Here is a 24,932-nt window from a genome sequence, read left to right as displayed (position 1 = left end):
GCCGGCCTCTGCGTGCCGAGCGCTCCGTGCCCGGCGGCTGTTTTGTCAGCCTGCGAGGGCGGCTCAGTTCAAGGCGGGAAGCGCGGAGCCGCCGAGCCCCCCACCCCGCCCCCCGACGCCCGGCCGCCCTCGCCCTCGCTGGGGAACCGCCGTCCGGGAGGGCCCCTCCGCGGGGCCCGGAGCCGAGGCGGCTGACCCCTGCCCGGCCCCGCTGGCCTGCCGGGGGGGGGGGCGGCCGAGGGGCCATCGGTCCCGGCCCCCCTGGAGGAGACGCCTCCTTCCCGGCCTCCCCTCCTCTTCCTCTCCCAGACCCGAGGGGGCTTCTGGGCTCGGGCGAGCGGCGGGGCTGTTCAGGTCCCACCGAGCATTGCAGCGGCCTCCCCGGCCTGAGCGGCACTGCTGCCCGGCCAGATTTCAGGACCTTCTCTGAGCGTCGCTCCTGCTCCCTCGGATCCAAGGTTGACTCGGCCTTCTGTCCTTCTCGGGTGGGTAAAAGGAGGACCCCGATGGTTGGAGGGGCAAAAGGCCGACTCTGTAAACCGCTTAGAGAGGAGATGGAGAGCACTGTGAAGCGGTATATAAGTCTAAGGGCTGTTGCTATTGTTCCCAAGGGCTACTGAAGGCTGTGCACAGTGACACCCTCGCCTCAACTGAAGACGTGCTTGCATACCCTCATCAGCCTCCTCACCTCCTCAGAATCGGGGGCAGGTTGTGATTGTGGGTTGCCAGGCACAAATGCTTCAGCATCCCTGGCTGGGCCTGAGGACAGACTTCAGAAGACAAAGCTTTTGCGAGGTCTTCGCAAAAGGTCATCGTCCTCCATGCCCTGAAGGAGAACCCAGTAAGAACATCGTCTGCTTATTGGCTGGCCTTGCCGGCCAGATGGGGCACAGATTTCTCTCCGACAGCATCCACATCCCAGGAATGTGGAAAGCCCAGGACACCAAAGCTGTCTATGGAAAAAAGCAGGTCCTGTGGACAAACTCAGCTGCCAGAGCACACACGTTCTGCTGCGGGTGTACAAATCTTTTTATGGAGCAGGTAGGAATACTCAGAATCTGCACTCTGACTGGAGAACTGATTCTCTACCAACGAGCTTTCCAGAATCTGTTTTATTTCCATCTTGCAATTCATATTCAGGGATCACTTTAGGTCAGGCGTTCTTTCCCCACTGCGTTCCAGCACATCCAGTGGGAAGGCAGAGGCCCGCCCTTCAGCACGGAGATTAGATTAGATTAGACTAACAGAGTTGAAAGGGACCTTGTAGGTCATCTAGTCCACCCACCCCCCAAGCCAGAGACCCTACGTCATTTGACAGGTGGCAGTCCAGTCTCCTCTTGAAAGCCTCCAGTGATGAAGATCCCACAACTTCTGAAGGCAACTTCTGTTCCATGGGTTGTCCTCACCTCATTTCTTATTATTTCTAAGTTGAATCTCTCCTTGGTCAGTTTCCATCCATTCTTCCTTGTCTGGTCTTTGGGTGCCTTGGAGAATAGCTTGACCCCTTCCTCCTCTCTGGGGCAGCCCCTCCAATGAAGACCGCTCTCCTATCTCTGCTGCCCTAGACTGGCCAAGCCCAGTTCCTGCAACCGTTCTTCATATGTTTAAGCCTCCACTCCCCTCGCTCTTCTCTGCACTCTTTCTAGAGCCTCAACATCTTTTTTTTAAATAGTGTGGTCACCAAAACTGGACGCAGTTCTTTTGCTGCCAGGACGCACAGCTATTTGTCCCGCACAGCCAATTGGCTGGAGACGCGTGTCCCTCTGTGAATCACCTGAGATGAGGGGGTGGGGGGATCAGTGGCAGGGGGCAGGCTGGCAGCTGAGTGTAAATGCCCATGGTGAAGCGGGCACAGTCCTGTGCCCATGGTTAATTGTCCCACTCGACACAAATATCTGGGCATCCTTCAAGCTGACAACATCAAACACACGGAAGTGAAGAAAAAGATTAAAAGTGAGTGGATCAAGAGAGGGACGAAGATCTCAAAGTCCAAACTCAGTGGAGGGAATACCATCGAGGCAATTAACACCTGGGCAATGCCAGTCCTTAGATACACAGCTGGAATTGTGGACCGAAACAGAATTAAAAGCCCCCGATAGGAAGACCAGGATCATGGCCGTGAATCCTGCCCTCCATCCACTCAGCAAAGTGGACAGAGTCTACTTTCCAAGGAAAATAGGTGGGCAGGGAATGTGGGCAGGTATATCAGGTGGTTGAAGAAGAGAAAAGGGACATTGGGAGACTATCCGAAGGACAGTGGAGATGTTCCTTGCTCGCCAGAGAAGACGCCCCAGTTTCCCGCCCCCCCCGAGGTTTGACGGTCCTAATTCCCCAGTAACCCTTTGAGGTGTGGCCCAGTTCCAGGTGGGCCGCCCGTTGCTTCTCGTCAAAGGTGCAGCATTCAGTTACAGCAGGAAGTTGGAATGGGCGGAAAGCTGCCACTTGGAGCCCCCCAGGAGCCCCCTGGCTGGGAGGTTGAGCAGCCCAGCTGCGCTCGTTCCCTCTCCTGCAGCGCCCCCTGCTGCACCAGGCGCTCTCAAATTTCCTGCACCTACTCCCCCCCCCTTTTTTTTAAAAGATTGGAGCCTGGTGGGCTCTTTTCCAGCCCTCTGGCAGGAAGAGGTTTTCCAGGATCTTTGAAAGATTTGGTTCCATGGTTCTGAGATCGCATCTGCCAGCTCCTTCAGGACCCTGGGATGGAATCATTCCAGCGTGAATCGTTCTCCAAACGGTTGAGCTTTATCACGATGCTACCAGATATACTACAGATTTACAGATTGGAAGAGTTGGAAGGGACCTTGTAGGTCATCTAGTCCAACTCCCCACCCAAGCAGGAGACCCTGCATCATTTCTGACAGAGGGCAGTCCAATCTCTTCTTGAAAGCCTCCAGGGATGAAGCTCCCACAACTTCCAAAAGCAACTTCTGTTCCATCGGTTGATCGTTTTCACTGTCAGTTTCTCCTTATTTCCAGGTTAAATCTCTCCTTATTCAGTTTCCATCCATTATTCCTTGCCTGTCCTACAGGTGCTTTGTGAAAATAGCTTGACCTCTTCCTCCTCTCTGTGGCAGCCCCTCAAGTATTGGAAGACTGCTATCCTGCCTCCCCTGGTCCTTCTCTTCCTGAGACTAGCCAGGCCCAGTTCCTGAAATCATTCTTCATGTTTTAGTCTTCAGTCCCCACATCATCCTGGTTGCTCTTCTCTGCACTCTTTCTAGAGTCTCAACATCCTTTTTATAGTGTGGTGACCAAAACTGGATGCAAGACTTCAGGTGTGGTCTTACTAAGGCTTTATGGAGTGGTATTGGTACCTCCCTTGATCTCGATTGTATCCCTCTGTTGATGCAACTTAGGACTGCATTGGCTTTTTTGGCTGCCGCTGCACACGGCTGGCTCCTGTTTAGCTGGTTGTCCACTGAGACTCCAAGATCCCTCTCCCAGTTCCTGCTATTGAGCCTGGTTTCACCCAGTCTATGTGTGTCCTTTTGGTTTTTCTTGCCTAAGTGTAGGACTTTCCTTTTCTCTGTATTGAATTTCATTTTGTTAGAGAGGGCCCAGTGTTCTAGTCTGTCGAGTTCCCTCCGGACCTTGAGCCTATCATCTTCTTGGGTGTTAGCTATTCCTGCCAGCTTAGTGTCATCTACAAATGTGGTCAGTTCCCCTTCTATTCCCTCCTCTAAGTCGTTTATGAAGGTATGACACTCCCTACTGAGCAAATTCCCCCCCTTCCTCTCCCAAACTCTCTTAGGCAAGAGCCAGCTCCCCTCTTCTCCCCGCCAGCCTTAATCAATTTAATGGCAGGACAACAACCCAACCCAAGAAGGAACCAGCGTGGTGGGGAGGGAAGCATCCGACCATGTCATGCTGTGTGATGACCCAGGGCTGGGCATGAAAGCAACACAGCCGGAGTGAAGATTTAACTCCCTTTTATTGCTCCAACTTTTTCCCCCACAGTTCCCAATAAGTCCAAGAGCAATGCTCCAAACACACACACACACACGCAGACACACACATACACACGCACACACGCCCCGGGCAATTGGGCCCCGGACACCCGTTGCTGCAGGACAGGAATGAAGCTGATATTGAAGAAATGCTGAAATAGAATCGTTAAAGAAAGGATGCGAAATGAGGGACAGAATGAAGCATGAATGGCAAAAATCAAAATAATTTTTATTTATTTTAAATAATTAAACAGAATTGTTAAAGCGACCTGCAGTGGCTTGTCCCGTGGTGGGAAGGCCGTGGGGAGTTGTCCCCTCCCCCAGGAACTCCCTTGAGGCAGGGAGGGAGGGGAGGAGCCCATCCAGCCGTGCAGGGTCTCCCCGGTGGCTGCTCCAGGGAGAGCCTGGCCTTCCTGCCCTGGTCTGCCTGGCACAGCGGCCAGGATCTGCTCTTCCAAGGACAGCCGGTGCCAAGGTGGAGGCTGGCGACAGCCCTGTCACTCCCCTGGCTGTTTTCCAGTGCCAGACAGTCTGCCAGTGTCCCCTCCCTTCCCCCAGAGCCACAGGGCCCCGACCTCCCCTGCCTCACCCACTTGGAGCCCCCACCTCCCCCCACAAAGACCACAGGGGGGGGGGCAGAGCTGCTTCCTCTGAGCATTTTCCCCTGGGGACCACTAGGGGCAGCGCAGAGTCCCCAGCAGGGGCGGCTCTCCGGACTGCCTCCTTGGGCGCCATCGTTCCAGCGGGTCTCCTTGCACCGAAGCGGCCTGGACTGAAGGCCATGGAGACCCCGGGAGACGCTGGGCCAGTTGTGCTCAGCTAAGCTCAGCCGTTTCTTCTGGGGAAAACCGGGAGAATCCCCCTCCCAGGGGAGGGCAGGAACTGGCCAACCAGCCACTCCCCATCAGGGGGCAAGTCAGGGCCAGCACCCCAAAGCCCCCTGGCTCAGCCCAGGATGGAGAGAGGGGCCTGGCCGCCCACTTGCCTCCTGCCAAGGAACAGCCAGTCTTTGACCTGTGCCCCCTTGCCCCCCCCAAGAGGGGAGACTCAGCCCCCCCCCCCGTGAGCTTTCTATGGGAGAGAAAGCGGGGCCGGGCCCCTTATCACGGCTCTCTTCGGGCTCCACAAGGAGATCAGAAGGCTGAGAGGGTTGAGCCACCATTTCTTGAACAAGCCACAGCACCATAAAAAGAGGCCTGGACCGGATGTGCCAGAAGCCCGTTATGGCTTAAGCAATAGGAGGGAACAGCCGGATGTCCCTCGCAGCCACTTCAGAAGGAGCCCAACTCAGGGCCACCCAGGCTCCTTCCCGACAAGGGGGCCTGCGGGGGGTCCCTGCCGGAGCCCCTTCCTCCTCCGGCCCAGGCGAGAGAGCCGGCTGCTCCCTGCTCTGAAGGAGCCTCGGCCTCACAGCCTTCCCACTCAGCTGGCGGCAAGGGCTGCCAGTCGGGCCTGCAGAGGTCCTCAGGAGGGGCCTTGAGCCCGGGCCCAGGGCCATCTCTGCTGTGTCAGAGGGGAGCAGCCTGCCCTCTCTCTGGGGGCGAGCAGAAGACACGGAGCCCTGGAAGGAGCCGGTGATGGGGGAAGGCAGCTGCTTCCCTCGCCCGGCTGCCCTGCAGCACCCGCCCTGCCAGCCCCCAGCGAAGAGGCGGTAGGTGATGGGGTCCAGGCAGGCGTTGAGCAAGCCGAAGAGGAAGAGGATGTGTGCCAGCGAGGGGCTCACTGCCCTCTCCATGCCCTCTGGCCAGAACCAGTACCACAGGCCCAGCAGGTAGTAAGGGGTCCAGCAGAGCACGAAGGAGCCGACGATGGCCAGGCTGAGGTGCAGCAGGCGGAGACGCGCCCTGGGGATGGGGTTGCGCGAGCGGCGCAGGGGCATCTCTTGGGCAGACCCTGGAAGAGAGAAGGCAGCCGGGTCAGCCTGGGGGCCTTGGGGACTCCTCAGCTTCTCCTTGCGCCCAGGGTCTGGTACGTTCACTGCTTAATGCCGATTTCTCCTAAAACGCTTGTTTTGTGCCTGTTCGTAATGAACAGACAATTCTTCCTATATTTCCGGAAATACCAGAAGTGACAAAACAGGCCCATTTTTCGGCCTCCAAAGGCTACAGAGGCTTCCCTCGAGGAGCCTCTAGGAGGCTGAAAAAGACCTCAAACGGGCCAAAAATCATCTGGGAGGTGCCCTTGCACAGTGCAGGTAAGGGGGCGGCAGGGGGGGATCGCGCACACATGCATGGGGGCGTGGTGGGGGTGTGCATTGCCTTCTGGATGCTGGCATGCACGTAATTTTTGGCACAGGGGCCCAAAAGGGCTAGCTCCCACTGCCCTAGGCTAAATCTGCAGCAGAAGGAGTCCATTCGAGTTTGAAAGGCATCAGTGAACTCCCAGGTGAAGGGAAGCAACGGTGCTGCCCCACTGGGCCCTCCCCTGCCCCCCCCCGGCCAGACTCACAGTGGTTGCAGGAGCTGACGTGCCGTGAAATCTCCAAGAGGACCCGGGTGTAGCAAGCACTCATGACCAGCAGCGGGAGCAGGAAGAGGCCCAGGAACCCGAACATGTTGTAGGCCACCTCGTGCCAGTGCCGGGCGAAGGAGCCTTGGGTGGTGCACTGGGTGAAGTTCTGGGGGGAGCGGATGGTGACCGTGTGGAACAGGAACAGCTGCAGGGCCAATGGCAGGAATTGGGGTGGGGTGGGGGGGAGAGAAGGGTTTGGAGCAGAGCCTGATTCTGCGCAAGCCCTCCCCCGAGGCCACGGGCCCCTAGCCCAGGGAGGGGGAGACTCCTTGCCCGGGCGAGCCGAGTCGGGTACCTGTGGAGTGGAGAGGCTGGCGCTCATCAGCCAGGCCCCGTAGAGCAAGACCTGGTTCCTGCGCCAGGCCCGGGCAGTGGCCAGGGGCTGCAAGATGGCCGCCTGGCAGTCCAAGCTGATCAGAGTGGTGACAAAGGCCGAGGCGTACATGGCCAGCAGCTTCAGGAACATGAGGAGCCGGCAGGCCACGTCCCCAGCCTGCCACTGCAGCGTGATGTTCCAGGCCGCGTCCAGGGGCATCACCACCAAGGCCACCAGCAGGTCGGCCACCGCCAGGTGCAGGAGCAGGAGGCGTGCGTGGGAGCCCTTGGCTGCTGGCCTGCTGCTGCGCCAGCCGCTCCACAGCAGGGCCAGGTTGCAGGAGGCCGAGATCACGCACAGCAGCAGGGTGAGCCCCACCCGGACCTGAGCGGCAGCCGAGAAGACGGGCAGCACCACCACCGGCTCCTCCGGGCCTCTGGAAGAGGAGCCCCTGCCCCAGAGCCCGCTCCTGTTGTACTCCATGGGGGTGGGTGGGGGGTGAATCTGCCTCCCTGGGTGGGAGAGAAGGGAGGCAAGGCGGGTCATTGGAGGCAGTGCCGCTCCCCAGCAGCAGCCCCCTCCCCTCCCTCCGTTGCCCTCCACGGGGGTCTCAGCAGCCTACCTCGGCTCTGCCTCACCAGCCTCTCTCTGCCTCACCAGCCCCGGGAAAGCAGCCTGAGGGGGCCTGCCGACAGCCAGGGCTGGTCACTCTGAGAGATGCCCTTGGACAGACAGACGTCCCTCGGATTCTGCCCAGGGTCACATCTGCTCAGCCCCACCCCAGAAGGCAGCCAGGTGGCTCTTGTCAGAGCTGGGTGGGGTGGGGGGGGGGCGGATCTTCACACCTGGCCCTAAGCCCCTTCAGCAGCGGGCTGTGCAACCAGGGAAACGGGCCCAGAGGCTTGTTCCACGAAAGGCAGCTAGCCCAGGAGGCAAATGTCTTTGGACCCAGGAGGGTCAGAATCCAAGTGATTTAAATAAAGGAGTTATTGCGCGGTCTGCCTCAGAGAATGGCCGTGGGGCAGCGGGTTGGATGGCCAGGCTGCAGCCTCTTCCTGGAGGTGCCTGGGGAAAGTGGCCCTTGGGGTCCTCTCTTCTCTGCGTTTAGGGGGGGAGGGGGCTGAGTTGGGGTCAGTTTGGAGCAGCTTCTAGGGCCCCTGGGCTGCTGCTGCTGCCATGGGGAAGGTGCTCCCAGCCGACCCCAGCAACCTGGACAGGTAGCCATGGGGGAGGGGGGGGGCTCCAGCAACTCCTAATCCTTTGCGTCAAGGCGGTTTGTGGCCCAAGGCCGAGAACGGGACTCCCCCTCCCCCAGGACTCCCCCACCCCCCACCCCTCCCCGCCTTCTTCCACGGTCTTTGCTCTCGAGGGTCCAAGGTTTTCTCAGCAAACACCACGACATTCAGCTCCAACTTCTTCAAAAGCATTTATTTCACCCCACTGGGCTCCATCGTAATAACCATAACAATAATAAATACCATCCGGCTCGTCAAAGCCTCGCAAAGCGTCCCGAAGGCTCCGAGAGAAGGGCGAGCAGCCACCAAAGGCCCCCAAGGGCCGCAAAGGGCCTCGCGCCGGAGCCAGCCGGGCAGGAACCGCCACCAGGGGGCGCCTGCTCCTCCCGGCGCCCCGACCTCGGCCGGAGGGGCCTCCGGGAACCCGCCCAGCCGGGGGCCGCGCTCGGTCCTTCCCGTTCGCCGCTCGGCGCCTGCTCGGAAGCCCGTTCCGGCGCGGGGTCCCTCGGGTGGCCGCTTCCAGCCGCTGCTAGCCGGCCCAGAGAGCGCGCCGCTCCGTCCGGCGGGCGCGGGGCGCCTCTTCTGCCGCTGCCGCTGCCGCTGCTGGCGAGCGGGGCCGGCTCAGTCCCAGCCGGGGCCGCCAGCGGGAAGAAGTCCTCCAGGAAGGAGAGCAGCTCGTCGGGGAGACTCTGCGGGGAGAGACGGGAGCCGGTGAGCCACCCGCCGCGCCAGCGTCCCGCGCGGGGAGGGCGGGCGGGCGGGCGGGCCGGGGACCTACCTGGCAGGCGGGCGACGGGGCGCGGCGGGCGGCTCGGCCGGGAGGAGCGCCGCGCCGGCTCGGCCGCCGGGTCCGCAGCTCGGGCAGGCGGGAGCGGCGCGCCAGGACTCCGCCTGCGGCTGGGCGGGCGGCGGGGCGGGCAGGCGGGGCGGCGGCGGCGGCGGGCGCGCCTCCTGCCCGAGCAGCTCGGAGAGGTGGCCGATGTAGCGGATGGCGAGGCGCAGCGTCTCGATCTTGGTCAGGCTCTGCCCGGCGGGCGCCAGCGAGGCGGGCAGGTAGCGGCGCAGCGCGTGCAGGGCCTGGGCCAGCCGCCTCATGCGGAGCTTCTCGCGCTGGCTGGCGCTCTGCCGCTGCCCGCCGCCCAGCCGCGCCCGCCCGCCCGCCCGCCAGGCCCGCCCGCCCGGCGAGGAGCCGCCCGAGTCCGGGGAGGAGGCCGGCGAGGCGCCGCTGGAGCCCGGGCACAGGCAGCCGGAGGGCCTGGGCGGGAAAGCCGGGCCGAGGTCCGGAGAGGCGCGGGTGCTGCGGGTGCTGCGGGCCATGGCTGGGGCGCTCGGGAGGGACGGGCCGCGCGGGCAGCGCTTTATGCCGCCCAGGTGTGAAGTTGGCACCTCGGCCGGCACCTTCGCACTTCGGAGCGCGGCGGGGGCGGCCGGGCCTGGGAAAGCGCGGCGGGGGCTGCGGGAGGCCCCCCCCGCGAGGCAGCTGCCCCCCCGCCCCGCCCCCCGCTTGCCCAGGCCGGGGAGCGTTGCCTGCGGGGCCCTGGCAGCTCCCCACGGAGGGGCCGCCCTCGCATTCCCAGCACATGCCGGAGCCTCTCCGAGGGCCCCGGAGCCGGGCAGGCCCTCCGGAGTGAGAGGGGCAGAAGCCGCAAGACTTTCCGCCCCGGCCTGTTGCTGCTGCTGCTGCTGCTGCTCCACGAAGCGCCCTGGGGTCCTGAGGCAAAGTGCAGCAGCCATTGTGCTGGGGGGGGGGACTCCTTTTATGGGACACAGCCCACCCCCCCACCCCACCCCCACTTGCTGGGTGCCAAGGCCAAGGGAGGCCCCAGGTCTTTCTGCTCCTGTTGTGAGGTGTGCGAGAACAAGGGAGAGGCGGGTGAGGGTCACAGACAGGATTGAAGGGTTTGGAAATGACAAAGCAAAGAGGTCTGTTCTAAAAGGGGGTCCCCCCCCCACTTTCTCTTTCAAAGGCTTCTGCATGGGGGGGGGGGTGCTAGGTTTTCTACACATAGGTTGTAAAAATAACCGATATGGGCAGGTCTCTTCCTTGGTGCATTAGATAAGAGGAAGCCTCCACCTATTTGCTACCTTCGTACTAATTCCCAGCGGTTCTGAGCTAGTTGGGTGGTCAGTCAAGGGTCTCCTCTGCGGGATCAGAAGCTTTCAGAGGCTGCTGCTGAGTGTGTGAGACGCCAAAGAGGCCCCCTTGAAATCTCACCCGCCCCAGGCTGGGCTGGGGAGGGTGGGCAGCTCAGGGGCTTTGAAGGGGCTGCCATGCCTGAGCGGGGATGATGAGATTTGCTCCTGCGAGGGCGGATGGCAGGCAGCCTCCGCAGAAGAAACCCGGGTGGACCTGCCTGCCCTTGGGGCTCCTGGAGGCGGCTGCTACCCGCCAGCCTCCCTTCCCACCTGGCCTGTCCCAGGAGCTGCAGACTTGGGATGAGGCCTCGCACCAGGCGCTCTGTGTTTAGACAAGGGTGGGCCCTTTTTTACACCCGGCCCTGGGAACTCTGCCCCTTTCCCAGCCTGGGGGAAGAGCGGCCATTGCCAGGAGAGGGGAAGGGACAGGCAGCCACTTTCCGCCGATCGATCCCTTCGGGCTGTGGAGGTGGGCCGGTGAGAAGTGCTTCGCCACAGCGTCCCTTCCTGGGGGTGGGCCTGGAAGGGCCGGGAGAGCAGCCTGTGCCAGCTTCCTTCGGGGCAGGAGGGGGCCTGGGCCTGCCGGGGGGGCAGGGAGCAAGATTGGAGGACCTCGTTCTGCCCCGTGGACTTTGGAGGGAGCGCGGAGGCCGAGGGGCTGCTCTGGCCCTCCCGGGATCTGGGGGGGAGAAGGGGAAGCCCCTCTTGTCCCTGGATTAGGAAGCAAACGGAGGAGAGGAGCTGCCAGTGGGGTGATGGGGGCAGGAGGAGCCCTTCGTGGGGGGCAGAGAAAGGCAGGGACCCCCCTTTGCACAGGCCCTCTGGTGGAGGAGGCTGCCTGGACTGGAGCAGGGAACCCACCCAGGGAGCTTGGCCGGGTCAAGGAAGAGGGCAGGGGACTCTCTGGGGAAAGAGGAGAGCCAGCGCCAGGCTGCGAGTCAGCGAGGGCCGAAGCCCTGAGCCCACCTGCAGACCCTGCCCAGGGAGCCCCGGCTGACAGTCCAGACCAGCAGGAGAGGGCCGGGGAGGGGGGGGAGAGCTGGGGCTGCGCTGTGGGGCCAGTGGGGGAGGCAGGCGGGGGGGCTGCCAGGATCCCTGGGTCTCCCGGGAAACCTTGGTGGGGCTTCCCCTGAGCTCCTGGGACACATTGGGGAGCGTTTCCCACCGGAGGGACAGAAATGAAGGAGAAAATCTCTTGGTGAAGGAGAGGCCGAGCAAAGGCAACAGACAAGCTGAAAGGAGAAAGTATTATGCAACACCCCCCCCAATTCAGTCCCTCTGTTCTGGTCTCCAGCGGTGCCTGTGGCTAATGAAAGACCCCCCCCCCTCAGTGAATGAAAAAAAGGCTGATTGGTGAAGGGGATGAATTGCAGGAGGATCCAACTATAAAGGCCCAGGAAAGCAGCAGCAGGAAGACCCCCCCCCCTCAGGCAAATGGAGGGGCAAAGGCTCCCGAGCCTTGGGAGGATGGGGGGGGCAGGGGGGGAGAGGCCCCTCCCAGAGGGTCTCCATTGAGCAGGGCCTTTCTTCAGTTTCCCACAGGGCATTTCTGGCTGCTGGGCGAAAGGGGTGGGGGGGGCTGCTGAATCCATCCTAGTCCACCTGGCCTGGGGCTGGGGGGGGAGGGGGGCGACTCGGGAGGGGCTGCTCCAGGGCAGCTGATCCCAGGAAGGCCAGCCAGAGCATTAGCGGCTCTCAGGGCTGTGTGAATGGCTGCCTGCACACTTCCCAAGCCCAGAGTGACGACAATTAAGGCTCCGAGTGGCGAAAGTCACACCTTTGCAAATGGGGCTCTCTTTCCCACTACCCTCGGCTGGGAGCCTTTGACCCCGTGCCCAGCCCTGCTTGGGGCTGCTTCCGTGGGTGGGGCAAGACTGCTTTGGGTTCCTCCCCCCCCGCCCCCCGGCAGCTCCCAGCTGCAGCCTCCACCCACCCCAGCCAGGCCAAGTGGATCGGCCACAGGGCAGCTGCTGGGCCTGGACTCTAGGCTGCCCAGGCGAAGGCTGGCACTCGGCCCCGGCCCCCTCTCGGAGCTGCTGGGCCTGGTGGGAGAAACCGACTGCCTGCCAGAGGCCCGGCAGAGGGAACAGCCGAAGCAGCCTCAGGCCTTTGGCGGGAGGGGAGCCTCCAGTGGCCCTGCAGAAGAGTGGCGCCCACGGCGTTTGCTGGAGTGGCAGAGGTGCTTTGGGGCACCTGGCACGCCTGGCCAGGGCCCAGGGATGCTCCTGAGTCCCGGCAGCATCTGGGCTGTGATTGGTCCCCTCTGCCGCACACCCCTGATAGCCCCCCCCCCCCGCTCAGGCCCTCCAGCTCCCGCAGGCCTGGCCGCTGACCTCTCTGCGGTCCCTGGGCACGTGTGGAGAGATGGCCTCCCAGGGAACGATCGGAATTGGAATCAGCGTCTGTGGAGATTCTTGGTCATCCAGGTGATGGTTGTCTCAGGTGCCGTTTTCAAAAGGCAACTGGGGTGTTTTCTTCTTCCAAGGAAAAAGATGGTCTGGTTGCCTTTGAAAAAGGCTCCTTTGGGGTGAGAACGGGTAGGGACCTTGAAGATGATGCAGTCCACCCTCCTTCCTGGGGCAGGAACCCCACCACCTGCCCCAGCATCAGGAAGCAGGTTCTCCATTACTTTGTAACGCTGACATTTCTGTGTCACCTCCTGACACGTTTAAAGGTTTTCCAGAGGTCCTCTTGACCTGGGTGGCATTGAGACAAGATTCAACGGATAAAGCCAGCGGTGGAGCTGGCCTACCTGCCACCTGCCGAGACACCTGCCTTCCTGTTTCAGGTACATCCAGGCCCTCGGATGGGAGGAATGGAGCTTGGCTTGCAAAACTCCTATTGGGCTGTTTTTCTGGTGCCTCAAGAACAAAGGCTCTCTCTCTCTCTCTCTCTCTCTCTCTCTCTCTCCCCCCCCCCCTCTCTCTCATTGCTTTTTAACTAATGATGGAGCAATGCATACGTTGTCCAAAACAGGAAGGGAAAGGGGGTGGCATGAAGTGGCTCTGCGTTGTGGGCAGCAGCTGCTGTTGCGCCTGCCAAGGACAGCCACGAGGTTTCCCCCTCCTCACGTGGGGCGGCCGCTTCCCCCCTTCCCGCCATGCCGGGCCCTGAAGAGGGAGTCAACGGGAGCAACCCGATCTCACCTCAGGGCCGGCCACCGAGTGAGCCTGCTTCCTAAAGGGGCTGCCGAGGCTGCGGTTTTTCCTACAAGGTGGTGCTGTGACACTTTAATGTCTGTGCTTGTGAGATGGAGAGGGAGGAAGCGAGATCCTGAACAGGCTTTGGGGCACGGAAGAAAGGTTCAAATAATGGGATAAATGTGAGGGCAGGCAACTTCCGCTGGAATAACGTGTTGGCTTCGGGAGACCAAACTTTGCATCGACCACAAATAATATTGTATAAAAATAGGCCCTTCTGTGGAGACCCGTTGCTGGAGTCCAGCTTTCATCCTTTTCTTCGCAAAGATTACAGGAATTCGGGGCTTCTGCTCAGCCAGCCCTCCCCCAGCGGCCTCGGCAGCCTTGCCTTCTTCTTGCAAGAAGAGTGAAACCGTTGTGGTTGTGTGTTCTGACCTGGGTGGTGCAATGTTACAATGCAGGTAGAGAAAGGGGGGCCCTCCTGGCCTGCAGCCGGAGCCCGGCCAAGTGATGTGGCCCCAGCAGATCGGGCCCTGCGATGAGCCCCCTCCTCCCTTTTGGGGTGGGGTGGGGGATTCAGGTGCTGCAATCATCTTGATGTCCCACAGTTAAGGTAGTTCCCTGTTTCCCAGGTCCCCGCGTGGGGGGGGCGGGGGGCTGTTCCAGCATCTCCACCCCCCCCCCAGATTCATCTCAATCTAAATTCTTCCTCTTTTTCAGCTTGTTCTTTGGAACAAGTTGGAGACAATAAAACAGGAATTGGCCAATAGAAACTGACCTTCCCAGCCCAGCAGAGCAACTTAGAACCATAGGGCTGGAAGGGTCCTTAGAGGTCTTCTAGTCCATTCCCCTGCTTAAGGTAGGTGCCTTATGCCAAAGGGTCGTCTGGTCTACTGAAATCCTTCAGTGACGGAGCACTCACAACTATTGCGCTGATCTCCCTGTCGGACGTTTATTCCTCCTCGGTCGGCTCTGTCCCCTCGCTCCTTGTCCCGCTCACCCCCCGGTGCCCCTGGTGAGAATAAGTCAGTGGGAAGACCGTTATCCTGCCTTCTCTCTGACAGGCCAGGCGCACCCAACTCCCTCAACCGCTCCTCCTAGGATCTGGCCTCCTGCCCGCAATCTTCTTGGTGGCTTTCCTTGGCAAGACCCCGGCTGCCAGACTGCATTCAGTGGTGGCCACCAGGCTATTTCAAAAAAGGGCTGAAACTGTTGATCTCGAGTGCTGAGAAGCGCGGCAAAGGCGATTCGGGGATGAGGGTCAACCCCACAGCCAGGATCGCTCTTCTTCGTCGTAAACCTAACAACCCCGGGGGTCTTGGTTAGAACTAGACATGATTGGAGACATGAGAGAAGCAGAAGGCGGCTAATTTGGGTCTGACGGGTGGTGGGCTCTGGGAAGGGACCTCGGGAGGCTATCTAGTCCAACTATCCGGCCAAGGCAGGAGCCCTTATACCATCCTGGAGAAATGATGGTCCAATCTTTTCTTGAAAACTCCCCACAATGGAACACCTGTAAGTGCCGGTGGCCGGCTGTTCCAGGGATCCCTTGGAAATTCCTCTTTATTTCCAGGTAGGACCTTCCTTCGTTAGGCTTCCATCCGTTACTTCCTGCCCTGCCTTCAGGTGCTTGAGAGAATAAGCCGAGGCCTTCTCTGTGGCAGCCCCTCAGGTACCTATGACGTCGTGCCTGATCCTTCTGTTTGATCGGCTGGGCGGGTCCCATTCCCTTGGCCATCCCTCCTACGCTTCCGCCTCTTCCAGACCCTTTCTCCCGCCATTATCACCTTCGCTGGTGGACCAGGAGGGCCACTGCTCTGGGAGAGGCCTTCCTCAGCCCCTCCCTGCTGGATCAGCTCCTCTGAATTCAACTGGCTTTTGTTACAGCCCCCCTCATTTGTTATAGTCCTTCCAGTCTCCCCCGCCCCCGCCCCAAAGCTGCTCAACCCGTGAACATGGAGGCTAGCCGGCTGTCGGGATAGGCGCTCCTTGTGCGGCCTTGCCAAGGACGTGTGGCCCAAAGGATGCTGGTGCGGGAGTCCTGGGCCAGCCCTTGCTCCACTGCAGGCACGGAGGGCCGCATCAAGATGTTTGCCATCACAAAATCTGCCAAGGCCTGGCACCCGATCACACCCCACGGGGCCGATGCCATCTCCCCCCGTCTCCCGCAGTCACCGCCACACTCCATTCGAGAGACTCTTTAATTTATGCTGTTGGGGTCACAGGGTTACAGAGGGGCCTTGCCGCGGCCTCAGAGAGTCCCAGCCCTCCTGCTCCTCGGCCCTCGGGAGTCCCTGAGGTGCCACATCCCAGGCGCTGGTCCTCCGGCCGGAACCCCCGACCCACAGCAGCACCGGCTGGTTCCCCCTACGAGTTGCTCTGGAACCACTGAAGGGCAAGCGCCTTGTTCTCTTCCACCCACTTGATGTTGGCCTTCGTCCTCTCCAGGGCCTGCTCCAGTGCCCGGGTGGCAGAGCCGAAGCCCACATCCGCGTTGTCTGCCTTGAACTGCTCCAGCTGTCAGACAGTCGGGACGGGAAGAAGGAGAAGGAGAATTTTCCCCAACCATCCCTGCTTGCCGACGCGCAGATTTTCTGGGGCTGGGTCAGATCTGGGCCCCCTCCCCCACCCAAGCGTTCAAAGGGCCTCCCCACCCCATTCTCCCTTCTGCCCTCGGATGGGGCAGGAAGAAGCCCTTCTGGGAACCAACCCAGCAGCCATTTTGAAACCCCGGCCAGGTAAACGGAGCCGTTCCAGTTGCCGGCCAGGGAGGCAGCGCCACCTTTAGGAGGTGCCTTGGCCTGGTTCTCCAGTGCTTTGCTTCAGCGGGCAGATCCATAAAACGAGGACTCGGCTGCTCCCCAAAGGGGGCTGTGGCTCTTTGCCAGGCTCCCGCGTAAGCCCATCCCCCGTGCCCCAAGCAGCCTCACCTGCTTCAGTTCAAAGGGAGACGCAAATCTCTTGGTCACCGACTGGATGAGGCTGGAGAAGGAGAAGGAGCTTCCCCCAAACCTAGGACCGGAGACGGGCGGGTGAGTGGCTGGCCTCCCGTCACCCAGCCCTGGGGGAGGAGGGGGTACACTCACTGCTGGAAGAGGGTCCTCCAGTTTATGCGCACAAAATCCCAGGCCAGAGTCTGCCCTACCACGTTGCCGGCGATGCTGTTGATGGTGGACGTGGCATCCTGGCGGCGGATCAGGGAGGAGTCCAGGGTGTACTCAAGGTACCTGCAAGGGATCAAGGGGGGGCTCCAGGAATGTGGCCCCCCTTTGCACAAGACCCACGGCCTGGGCTTCCTTCCTTCTCACGCAAGGGTCCGATTGTTGGACGGGGCCACAAGGATCTTCCGGTGCAGGAAAACCACCCCTGAGAGGTGGCCTCTTCCCCAAAACTCTCCCGAGATGGAAAAGGCCCACCTCTCAAGGGAGACTGGGCCAACCCTCCCCTCCTCACCTGAAATCACCCACCTGCCCTGGTTTGAGAGTCAGGGGTCGTCTGGGGGGTGCCTGAACTGCGCCCTGGTGCTAAAAGAAATCCCGGCCGTCTCCCCCACTCGTCTCTGGAAATCGGAGGGAGCCCCGTGGGCTGCCCCCCCCCCCACCGCCCTGGCAGAGATGGGCTCACCTCTGAAGGATCCAGGGCACCTGGCTGCAGGTCAGGGCCGAGCGCAGCCTGTCGGCCTCGGAGATCACCTGGGCCCGGCCAAACATGTCCCAGGCGAAGTCCCAGGCCTCCTGGCCGCCGGTTCGGATGGCGCTGCAGTAGATGGCGGAGCGCAGATTGGGCGGGATCCTGGAAGCGAGACGGTCACTGAGAGGCCCCGTGGGCAGCGCAGGAGCAGAGGGGAGAGGGGGGCAGGCGGGGGAGGGGTTTCGACGGAGCAGAGGGGAGAGGGGGGGCAGGCGGGGGAGGGGGTTCGACGGGGAAGGAAGGAGGCCCAGCACGTCTGCAGGGCTGCCTGGGGAACGCGGGGCGAGGTTTTGCACAATGGGCAGGGTGGGGGTATCCCTGCCCTAAATGCCCCCAAGGGGGCTGCAACTGAGGAGTGGTCCCAAGGAGCAGGGAGGGAGGTAGCTGTGCCAGAGGCTAAACGTGCCCTACTCAGACCCCAGAAAGCAGCTACGCCCTCCTGCTGGTGCCCCCTCACCCCCAGGCCCAGGCCCTCTCTCGCCTGTTGATGGAGGGGTCCTTTCTCCAGGCCTCAAACCAGGAGGAGGCCAGTTGGTTGCACTCGGGGACGCCGTAGGAGCAGGCAGTGCTGATGGCCAGGATCTGGTTGTACCTGGAAGAGGGAGAGAAGGCAGGGATACGAAGTCAAGGGGGGACTCCTCCCCTTTCTCTTGCCATGCACAGGCAAGCCCCCCACCCCCACGCCCCAAAATCCCTCCTCGTCCATGGAGACCCACTGGTTCATCAAGCCATCTGGGATCTGGGTCCAGTTGAGGGTGATGTCCCTAAAGTGCTCGAACAAGGGAGTGACCTGCTTCCGGATGTAGCTCTGCAAGAGGAAGAGGACGGTCGGACTCGGAATGGAGCTGGAGAGCAGCCCCCTCACCCCCACCCGGGACCCCCTCTGTTGGAAGGGAAGGGGGCAGCCGAAGGGCCGAGGATGGCTGGAGCTCACACCTGCATCGGCCCGTAGACTTCGCTGCGGTCAAACATGAGGCGGAAGTAGTTCAGGTTGTCCAGGGCCGTGTCCCACGGAAGGTACTCCCTCTCCTGCCTCAGGTAGCGGGTGGTGTTCAGGGCCAGGTCGCTGCCCACGTGCTTGGCTCTGAAAGAGCAACAGGGGAGCTGGCTGTGGGGCTGGCCGCCTCTGCCTCAGTACTTGGCCTGGGGGGGTGCCAGGGAGGAGGAGCCCCCCCCCCGCCCCATCAGATGGGAGCTTCTGGGGGCAGCATTTCAGCACAGCACAGGGATTTGCCCAGGGATGCCCCAGTCTTAAGTCCCGGCCTCCTCTGGGGTGCCAGCCGGGAGCCAAGCTGGCCTAAGGAATCCCTGCCAGCCGGGCCTTCCCAACCGAACCCGGATCCCCTGCTGGGAAGACGGGGGCCGGCTGCTTTCACTTGGGCGGTGGGGTGGCTCCCCTCCAGGTGGGAGTTGGGAGTCCCAGGATTGTGCTTGTGCAGCAAAGTAGTAATGTGGTATCTCATTTAATGACTGCTTCACTCAGCAACCAAAGATTCCAGTCCCAATTGTGGTCATAACTGGAGGACTATCAGTAAATCCTTAGGCAGAGTGCAGAAGGGAAATCCTCGGAGCTTGAGGAGACTGGAAGGCAATCTGGTTGCAATTCTGCTCCCCAGCAACAGGGGGAGACAAAGGGACTCTCACCTGGCCAGGTTGAAGGCGTCCTCGATGATCTGAGCTCGATTGAGAACGGGGATCCTCTGCAGAAGGACGGGGCAGTCAGAGAAACGGAGTCAGGAGTTTGAAAGAGAGGAATCCCGGAACAGGCCCTTTGGCTCGCAAGCTCCGGTCCTGCCTGGAGACCGTTGCTAGTCGTGTCGGCAGGGAGCTCCCTGCCCTGGGGGGTGGGGGGCCTCAGAGGGCAGCCCCTCGCCCCCCAATGGAGAGCGAGCACTGAAGCCTTCGAAAGACCCTCCGGGAGAAGCTGGCTGGGGTGCTCGGGAGGCACGCAAGGGGCCTGGGGGCCCGGAAGGAGGAAGGGCTCCCTGCCTTCCCGCCCGGTACCTCTTGGATGTCTTCCCTTCCCCCGGGGCCTCTTTCAGCGCAGCCCTTCCCGGGACTGGGGGGGCTTTGACAGCCTACCTGAAGGTCGTTATTCAGCTGAGACATGAGCTTCTCCCAGTTGGCCAAATCATAGTTTACCCGGAAATACCCCGTGACGTTAATGTTGAGTAGCAGCCACTGGGCAGGGTCGGCGGAAATGGAGAAGTTGGCATTTTGAGCTGCAAACAAGAAAGAGACGTGGTCCTGGCAGAGCTCCCATGCTCCTCTTCGGGGCGGGGGGCGCGAGAGGTGAATCTTAGAGATTTTGTACGCTTTCAAATCTCCCAAGCTCCATTTTGAGGACCAGGAGGAGGCCCCAAGCTTCCCCTCAACAACGAGGGAGGCCGCCTCCTCGCCACCGACAGGCAGCAGATCAAGCCAGGAGAGGCCAAGGGGGCACCCCCTGAGCCACCTGGGCAGCCCTAAGCAAACGGGTAACTCCGTACAACAACCAAGGGGGTACAAAGGAATTATACCTGAACTTTCCGTGAGCCAGTACATGCCTGCCTCCTTCCCTGTGCTCAGCCAGGAGACTGGAACAATCCAGGTGTAACTGCAGGAAACCGGCTGTCAGTTGAGCAGCCCCTGCCCTCTTCATTCCTGGACGGCAGGAGCCTCGTCTCCCCAACAGCGGGATGTGGCCCCCACCCTCCAGAAACGCACCGAGCCAATTCCTCCCTCTCGCTGCCTCTGGGCGAGGCTCTTTCCACCCAGAGGTCGGACCTCTCCCGAGGGGCTCCAAGCTCCGGACTTACTTGAAGGGTGAGGGTCGCTCAACAGGACTTTCTGGGTCCAGCAGAAAATGTTGTTGGGTGATGATGCCTGAAGTGGTATTAACTGTGAGAACCGGGAAGCCCATCTGCAAGGTCCAGCGGTCCATGATGGTCTTGACGGTGTCTGGGAGTCTCACGCCCTTCCTGGTCACCACCTGTCCCAGGAGCATCAGAGAGACTCAACCTGAGGTGGTGGCTCCTGAAATGCCTAATCACAGGAGGGGCTTCCTGGCAGGAAACGCTCCCCAGGCAGCCTGAAGTTGACCGAGGAACGTAGCTCCTCTCTCTTATCCCGTGGGCCTGCCCCTTCCTCGACTGGGCTGGTTGTTGGCAACCTGGGCATAAGCCCACCGAAGGGAAGAGGAAACGGTTCCCACTGGAGCTGGCAGGCCCAGCAGCCTGCAAGTTGAGGGCAACCACCGGAGTACGATGGAGGACCCGAGGCCGAGACCCAAGGCCACTTGCCAGGCAGCGGAACTTCACTCTCACCCCCCGCAGGGCACCCAGGGATCCTGTTACTTTTAGCGTGAACTTTGCACTGGAGCCTTCAAAAGAAAGCCGCGCACGGCCGGAGGACTAGGACGATGGGGAAAGGAGAGAGGTAGAAAAACATCCCGGGATTCAGTCATTCTGTGGGAGCAGCTAAGAACGGGCTTTGAAACGTACCGTCTGCAGCTGTTTCCAGAGGTCGTCGCAAACAGTGTTTTTATACTGGTAGGTCTCAAAGTAGAACTGTGGAGGAAGGAGAGCCAGGTGAGCCGAGATCCCAGGCCCAGCAAAGCTCCAGGTGCCTTTGGGTGGGTGGGCTGCTCACCCTTCTCCCTGCAGCTGGCTGGCTGGCTTCCTTCTCCTGCCCTCAGGACAGGGAGGGGCCCAGGCCAAAGCCACCGCAGCAGCCCACCCAGGTGCTGGGGGAGTTACCTGCAGACGGGGAATCCAACCGCCCCAGAACCTGATGACGGCAGCCGCCGCCAGGGAGGGAGATGCCAGGGCCACAGGAGGGGGGCAACCCCCCCCCCCGTAAAGTGGGTCAGTGAGGAAGCTGCCTGCCCGTCTCCCTGGGGCAGGTGGGGGGACGGACTCCGAGGGGGCCCACCAAAGGGCCTCCTGGTTGCCGCTGGTTCTTCACCCAGGTTGTTCTGGGCTCCCTCCCACCCAGGCCCAGCAGCACCGCCATAGGTGGCCCTGTGGGGCGAGTCAGTGGGCGTCGGGGAGGGGAGGGGAGGGGAGGGGGGCAGCCCCTTACCTGCAGCCCTTCACTGAACACGGGCTGGGTGAGGAACTTGGAGAGCATTCGGATCACAGCCGCCCCCTGCAGGGAGAAGAAGAGAAGCTGCACTAAGGCAAGCACAGCCCCCCCACACACACACACCGCTGCCCCCCCTTTCCTTCCGGTCAGAGGGAGAGTCTGCAGAGGAGGAAGGAAGCTTCCAGAAGGCCCTGCAGAGCATGGAGCAGGCCTGGGACCCCCACCCCCACCCCGGCTTCTGGTGGGCAGCCCTGGGGACCGTCTGAGGAAGAAGAGTGCAGCAAATCCCTCTTGAGTTCTCCCCATCCCAGGTTTCACAGCTGGGAGGAGGCTCAGTAAACAGATTCTGAATTCACAGAATGACCGAAGGGACCTTGGAGGCCTTCTAGTCCAGCCCCTGCACCCACAACCTCTGGAGGCCAGATTAATTGTCCTCACTGACAGGAAATGTCTCCTTAGTTCTAGGTTGGATCGTCCTTGGTAAGTTCCCATTCCTTCCTGCTTGTCCTGCCTTCAGGTGCTTTGGGGAATGGGTCAAGCCCCTCAAATATGGGAAGGTCGCTATCCAAGCGCCGGCTGGTCCTTCTCTTGGCTAGACCATTTCTGCAACTATTCACCCCCCATGGTAGCCTTCAGCGCACTGATTGTGTCCTTGTTGCTCTTCTCTGCACCGTTTCTAGCATCTCAAGACCTTTTTTGTATCGTGGTGAGCAAAACTCGATGCAATATTACAACTGTGGTCTTCCCAAGGCATCATAAATTGGTATTGATGCCTCACATTATCTTGACTCAATGCTATTGAGGTGACCTGCAAATTTGATGAATTCTAACTCCTCTTCTAAATCGTTGGTGAAGATATTGACGACAACAGGGCCCAAGACAGAGCCTTGAGGTTCCCCACTGTATGCAGTTCCTGCATGCTGAGTGGGGTTGATCAGCCAATTGAGAATCCCTCGGGGGGGGGGGTGCTGCCTATCCCACATTTTTCTAGCATTCCAAGAAGTGGGTTGTGGTCTACTTTCTGGAGTGCCTTACTGAAATCCAAGTATATTACGTCTGCAGCATTTCACTGGTCCGCTAATTTAGTCACTTTGTCAGAGAATGGGATACGGTTTCTTGGGCATGATCTGTTTTGACAAACCCATGTTGGCTTCTGGTTCTAACTTGGCTTGCTTCTAGGGGTTTGTCGAAAGCCACGTTGCCTTTCACAAGATGGGCAACTTTCCTTACATTTCTTGAGACGAGCTTACTTTTAGCGGCACTCCTGATAGATTGGGCCCTTTGGGAAGGAAATGGATCCTGACTGAGAATCCTGAAGTTCTTACAGAGCAAACCGTGACCTCTTGTGTGGTGGGTGAGAGGCCGAAGCCTCCCCTGGCCCTGCTCCTGCCAGAGGGGCTCAAGCAACCTGGGAGCAAGCGGGGAGGAGACGCTCTCCCGCTCGACTCGTCCCACAGCCTGTCCAAGGATGAGGGGAGATCCCTTCTCTTGCTGTGGGGTGGATTTCCCTGTTCCTGGCATTGGCCAGAATCCGCCCTTCTGGGGTGAAGGCAGCCCGGCAAAGCTGATAGCAAATCCCTGCTGCTCTCAAAGTCCGGCAAGGTTTCACCAAGCCCCCTTCTCACCTTACTGTAGGAAATGGCGTCAAAGACTTCACTGATCTGAGCTGGGGTGTTGATTTCCTCGGCAGGGCTGGAGAGGGGGTGGGAGGAAGCCAGGGCATCGATGGCCATCACACGGTAGACGTCGTTGGGCACAATCAGGTCTTCCTGAAAACGAACGTGTGAAACTCAGGCGGGGCCCGAGAGTCCTTCTCCCACCAAAGGCCGCAGGGGCAGCAACCGTGGCCGTTCCCCCTCCTAGACCTACCCTGGGGACCTCGGATCCAGGAGGATCGTCTTTGTCCCCGGAGAAGCCCTTCCTCTCCAGGACCAGGAAAGGCACGTCTGGATGAGCTTCCTCAGCCTTTCAGAGGCTTGGGCTACAGGCCCCAAACACTCTCAGCCAAGCCAGTTAAAGGCCCAGGGCTGCCTTCAGGCAACGTGCTGAGCCTGGGAGAAGAGAAGAGCCAACCGGGACATGGATTTGGCACGTTTGTGGCTCAGTGGACTCTACTGAACCAGGAAACGGGTTCAATGAGTGGAGTCAGCAATCACAGTACACATTGCGTGTAAACTCCGCTTAGTGAAAGAGCTGCTGCGGCCCAGGAATCGTGGCAGTGGGTGAAGTGGACTTCCCACAAACCCCTGAAGCCCCAGGACTCTTCCTCCGCCTGGGCTTCCCCTTTCTGAGACTAGCCGGTTTTCTGCCGCCCGGCTCAGCCCTCCTCCCGGCCCCTTCGACACGTGCCCGGCTCTCCCCAGAGCTCCTGGGGCCCCCGGACTCCGGACCCCTCTACCCTTGTAGGCAGTCTAGATCTCGCCCTGGGCCAACTCTCCTCTTCTGCTGCAGGGGCCCCTTTGTGAGTTTGGAAGAGGCCGCTCCCCTATGGCCCTGCTCAGCCCCTGCCCTTGGCTGATCAGCTGCCCTGGCCCAGGGGCGCCCCTGTTGCCTCCCCGTCCCCATCCGGCACCCCCCGTGGCACTTACAATATTCCATGTGGGCTCGGCTGCGTTTGCGCCCAAATATTCCACATACGACGCAAAGCCCTCGTTCAGCCACAGATCATTCCACCACTCCAGGGTCACCAGGTTTCCAAACCACTGTGGAGAGGAAGGAGATTAGGGCCCTAAGCGCTTTTTCTAGGAGCCGCCGGGTAGGCGAGGGGGTGGCGTGGGGGTTCGGCCAGAGGGGATTGCCCAGAGGTTCCCTGGCAAGCCCTCCACGTTGGAAGGGGTTCAGGTGCTCCAAAACTACAATCTGGGAAATACCTGGTGGGCAACTTCATGAGCAATCACCGTCACAATCCGCTCCTTGTTGCCGATGGAAGAGAAGTTGGAGTCAAAGAGCAGCGCACTCTCACGGTATGTGATCAGCCCCCAGTTCTCCATTGCTCCAGCGTTGAAATCAGGAAGGGCGACTTGGTCTGGGAAGAGAAGTCCGTGCCAACTGGACCCAAACCACCCCCAGCACTCCCCTCCTCCTTCAACCTTGAGCCGCCCTCCCCGATTCAAGGCATCTTACCCCCCGTGGCCCTGCCAGGGACTTAAATGCAAGGGAGTCTCTCATCGACCTTCTTCTGTGTGGCGCTGAGTTGCCAACAGTGCTCAAGACTCTCTGGGAATGCTGAGGGCAAGAACCGGGCAGGGATTAAGCCCGTGGGGGAGGGCCCTGCCCACAGGACTCCCCTCGTGACCGAAGGCTACACAGCTCCCCTCACCCCTGCCCAGAGTCAAGACTCCCCTCTATGTGACTCAGCCCTCCTCACCCACCTAATCTCTCCAGAGGATAAGGCACTTTGTACTCCCTCTCGAAGAAGCTGAGAATGGGCCAGGAGACACTGAGCGCGTAGTCTCCCTGGCCCTCCTTGATCGACGAGGGGCGGCCCCAGATCTGGATCTGAAAGAGGAGCCAAGAACGCTCAGGAAAGGCCTCTCTTCCAAGGCAGAGCGGCCGAGGGGATGCCCTCCCGGTGGGTCCCCCTCCAGAGCAGGCCTACCTGGGTGTTATTCTGGATAGCAGACACGTTCTCAAACTCGCTGACAATAAAGGCAAGCAGGTAGGTAGACATCTTGAGGGTGGTTTCAAATTCAGTCTGCACCCAGGTAGCTCCATCCATTGTCACTTGCTCCGTCTCTGGAAGGAGAGGCAGGGAGGAGAAGGGGTGAGCTCAGCCCCCTTCCTTGACCCTCCTTCTCAGGAGGAACGTGGCTCTGTCTCCCCAAGCACATGGAGGAGAGTCTGTGGAGCCAGAGAGGGAGGGAGCCCTTCTCTCTTTGCCCTCAATTGGCCCATC

At 60.7% G+C, this 24,932-nt stretch overlaps 3 protein-coding genes across 10 annotated transcripts in view; all 3 read right to left on the bottom strand.

Annotated features, from left to right (window-relative positions):
• Window positions 1–5,061: 5,061 nt before the first annotated feature.
• LOC113441983 (gonadotropin-releasing hormone II receptor-like) lies at window positions 5,062–7,254 on the bottom strand. The gene is made up of 3 exons (XM_026709262.2): window positions 6,751–7,254; window positions 6,393–6,600; window positions 5,062–5,837 (listed from the first exon to the last, which is right to left on the bottom strand). Exons 1-3 carry the CDS (start codon window positions 7,252–7,254, stop codon window positions 5,173–5,175), a joined length of 1,377 nt encoding a protein of 458 aa, XP_026565047.2. The 3' UTR covers window positions 5,062–5,172.
• Window positions 7,255–8,463: 1,209 nt separating this feature from the next.
• On the bottom strand, window positions 8,464–9,740 carry LOC148124704 (uncharacterized). Its single transcript, XM_087941772.1, has 2 exons — window positions 8,785–9,740; window positions 8,464–8,695 (listed from the first exon to the last, which is right to left on the bottom strand). The coding sequence occupies exons 1-2, from the start codon at window positions 9,738–9,740 to the stop codon at window positions 8,536–8,538; spliced, it is 1,116 nt and encodes a 371-aa protein (XP_087797898.1). The 3' UTR covers window positions 8,464–8,535.
• Window positions 9,741–15,469: 5,729 nt separating this feature from the next.
• The window catches only part of ANPEP (alanyl aminopeptidase, membrane), a 34,016-nt gene continuing 24,553 nt past the window's right edge, over window positions 15,470–24,932 (bottom strand). For all 8 annotated transcript variants that reach the window (XM_087941814.1, XM_087941815.1, XM_087941816.1 and 5 more), the window contains exons 5-22: window positions 24,636–24,772; window positions 24,409–24,535; window positions 23,908–24,062; window positions 23,626–23,739; window positions 22,663–22,806; window positions 21,035–21,100; window positions 20,455–20,520; window positions 19,771–19,943; window positions 19,492–19,568; window positions 19,055–19,194; window positions 18,617–18,672; window positions 17,909–18,056; window positions 17,689–17,780; window positions 17,454–17,564; window positions 16,907–17,074; window positions 16,369–16,509; window positions 16,213–16,294; window positions 15,470–15,799 (exon numbers count right to left, since the gene is read on the bottom strand). In XM_087941814.1, the coding sequence (XP_087797940.1) occupies window positions 15,650–15,799; window positions 16,213–16,294; window positions 16,369–16,509; window positions 16,907–17,074; window positions 17,454–17,564; window positions 17,689–17,780; window positions 17,909–18,056; window positions 18,617–18,672; window positions 19,055–19,194; window positions 19,492–19,568; window positions 19,771–19,943; window positions 20,455–20,520; window positions 21,035–21,100; window positions 22,663–22,806; window positions 23,626–23,739; window positions 23,908–24,062; window positions 24,409–24,535; window positions 24,636–24,772 (2,147 nt within the window). In that variant the 3' untranslated portion in view covers window positions 15,470–15,649. The remainder of the gene's footprint in view (window positions 15,800–16,212; window positions 16,295–16,368; window positions 16,510–16,906; window positions 17,075–17,453; window positions 17,565–17,688; window positions 17,781–17,908; window positions 18,057–18,616; window positions 18,673–19,054; window positions 19,195–19,491; window positions 19,569–19,770; window positions 19,944–20,454; window positions 20,521–21,034; window positions 21,101–22,662; window positions 22,807–23,625; window positions 23,740–23,907; window positions 24,063–24,408; window positions 24,536–24,635; window positions 24,773–24,932) is intronic.

This window comes from Pseudonaja textilis, chromosome 13, assembly GCF_049901715.1.
Source record: "Pseudonaja textilis isolate UNSWEBS1 chromosome 13, rPseTex1.2, whole genome shotgun sequence".
NCBI lineage: Eukaryota > Metazoa > Chordata > Lepidosauria > Squamata > Elapidae > Pseudonaja > Pseudonaja textilis.
This window is presented reverse-complemented; position numbering and strand designations above follow the sequence as displayed.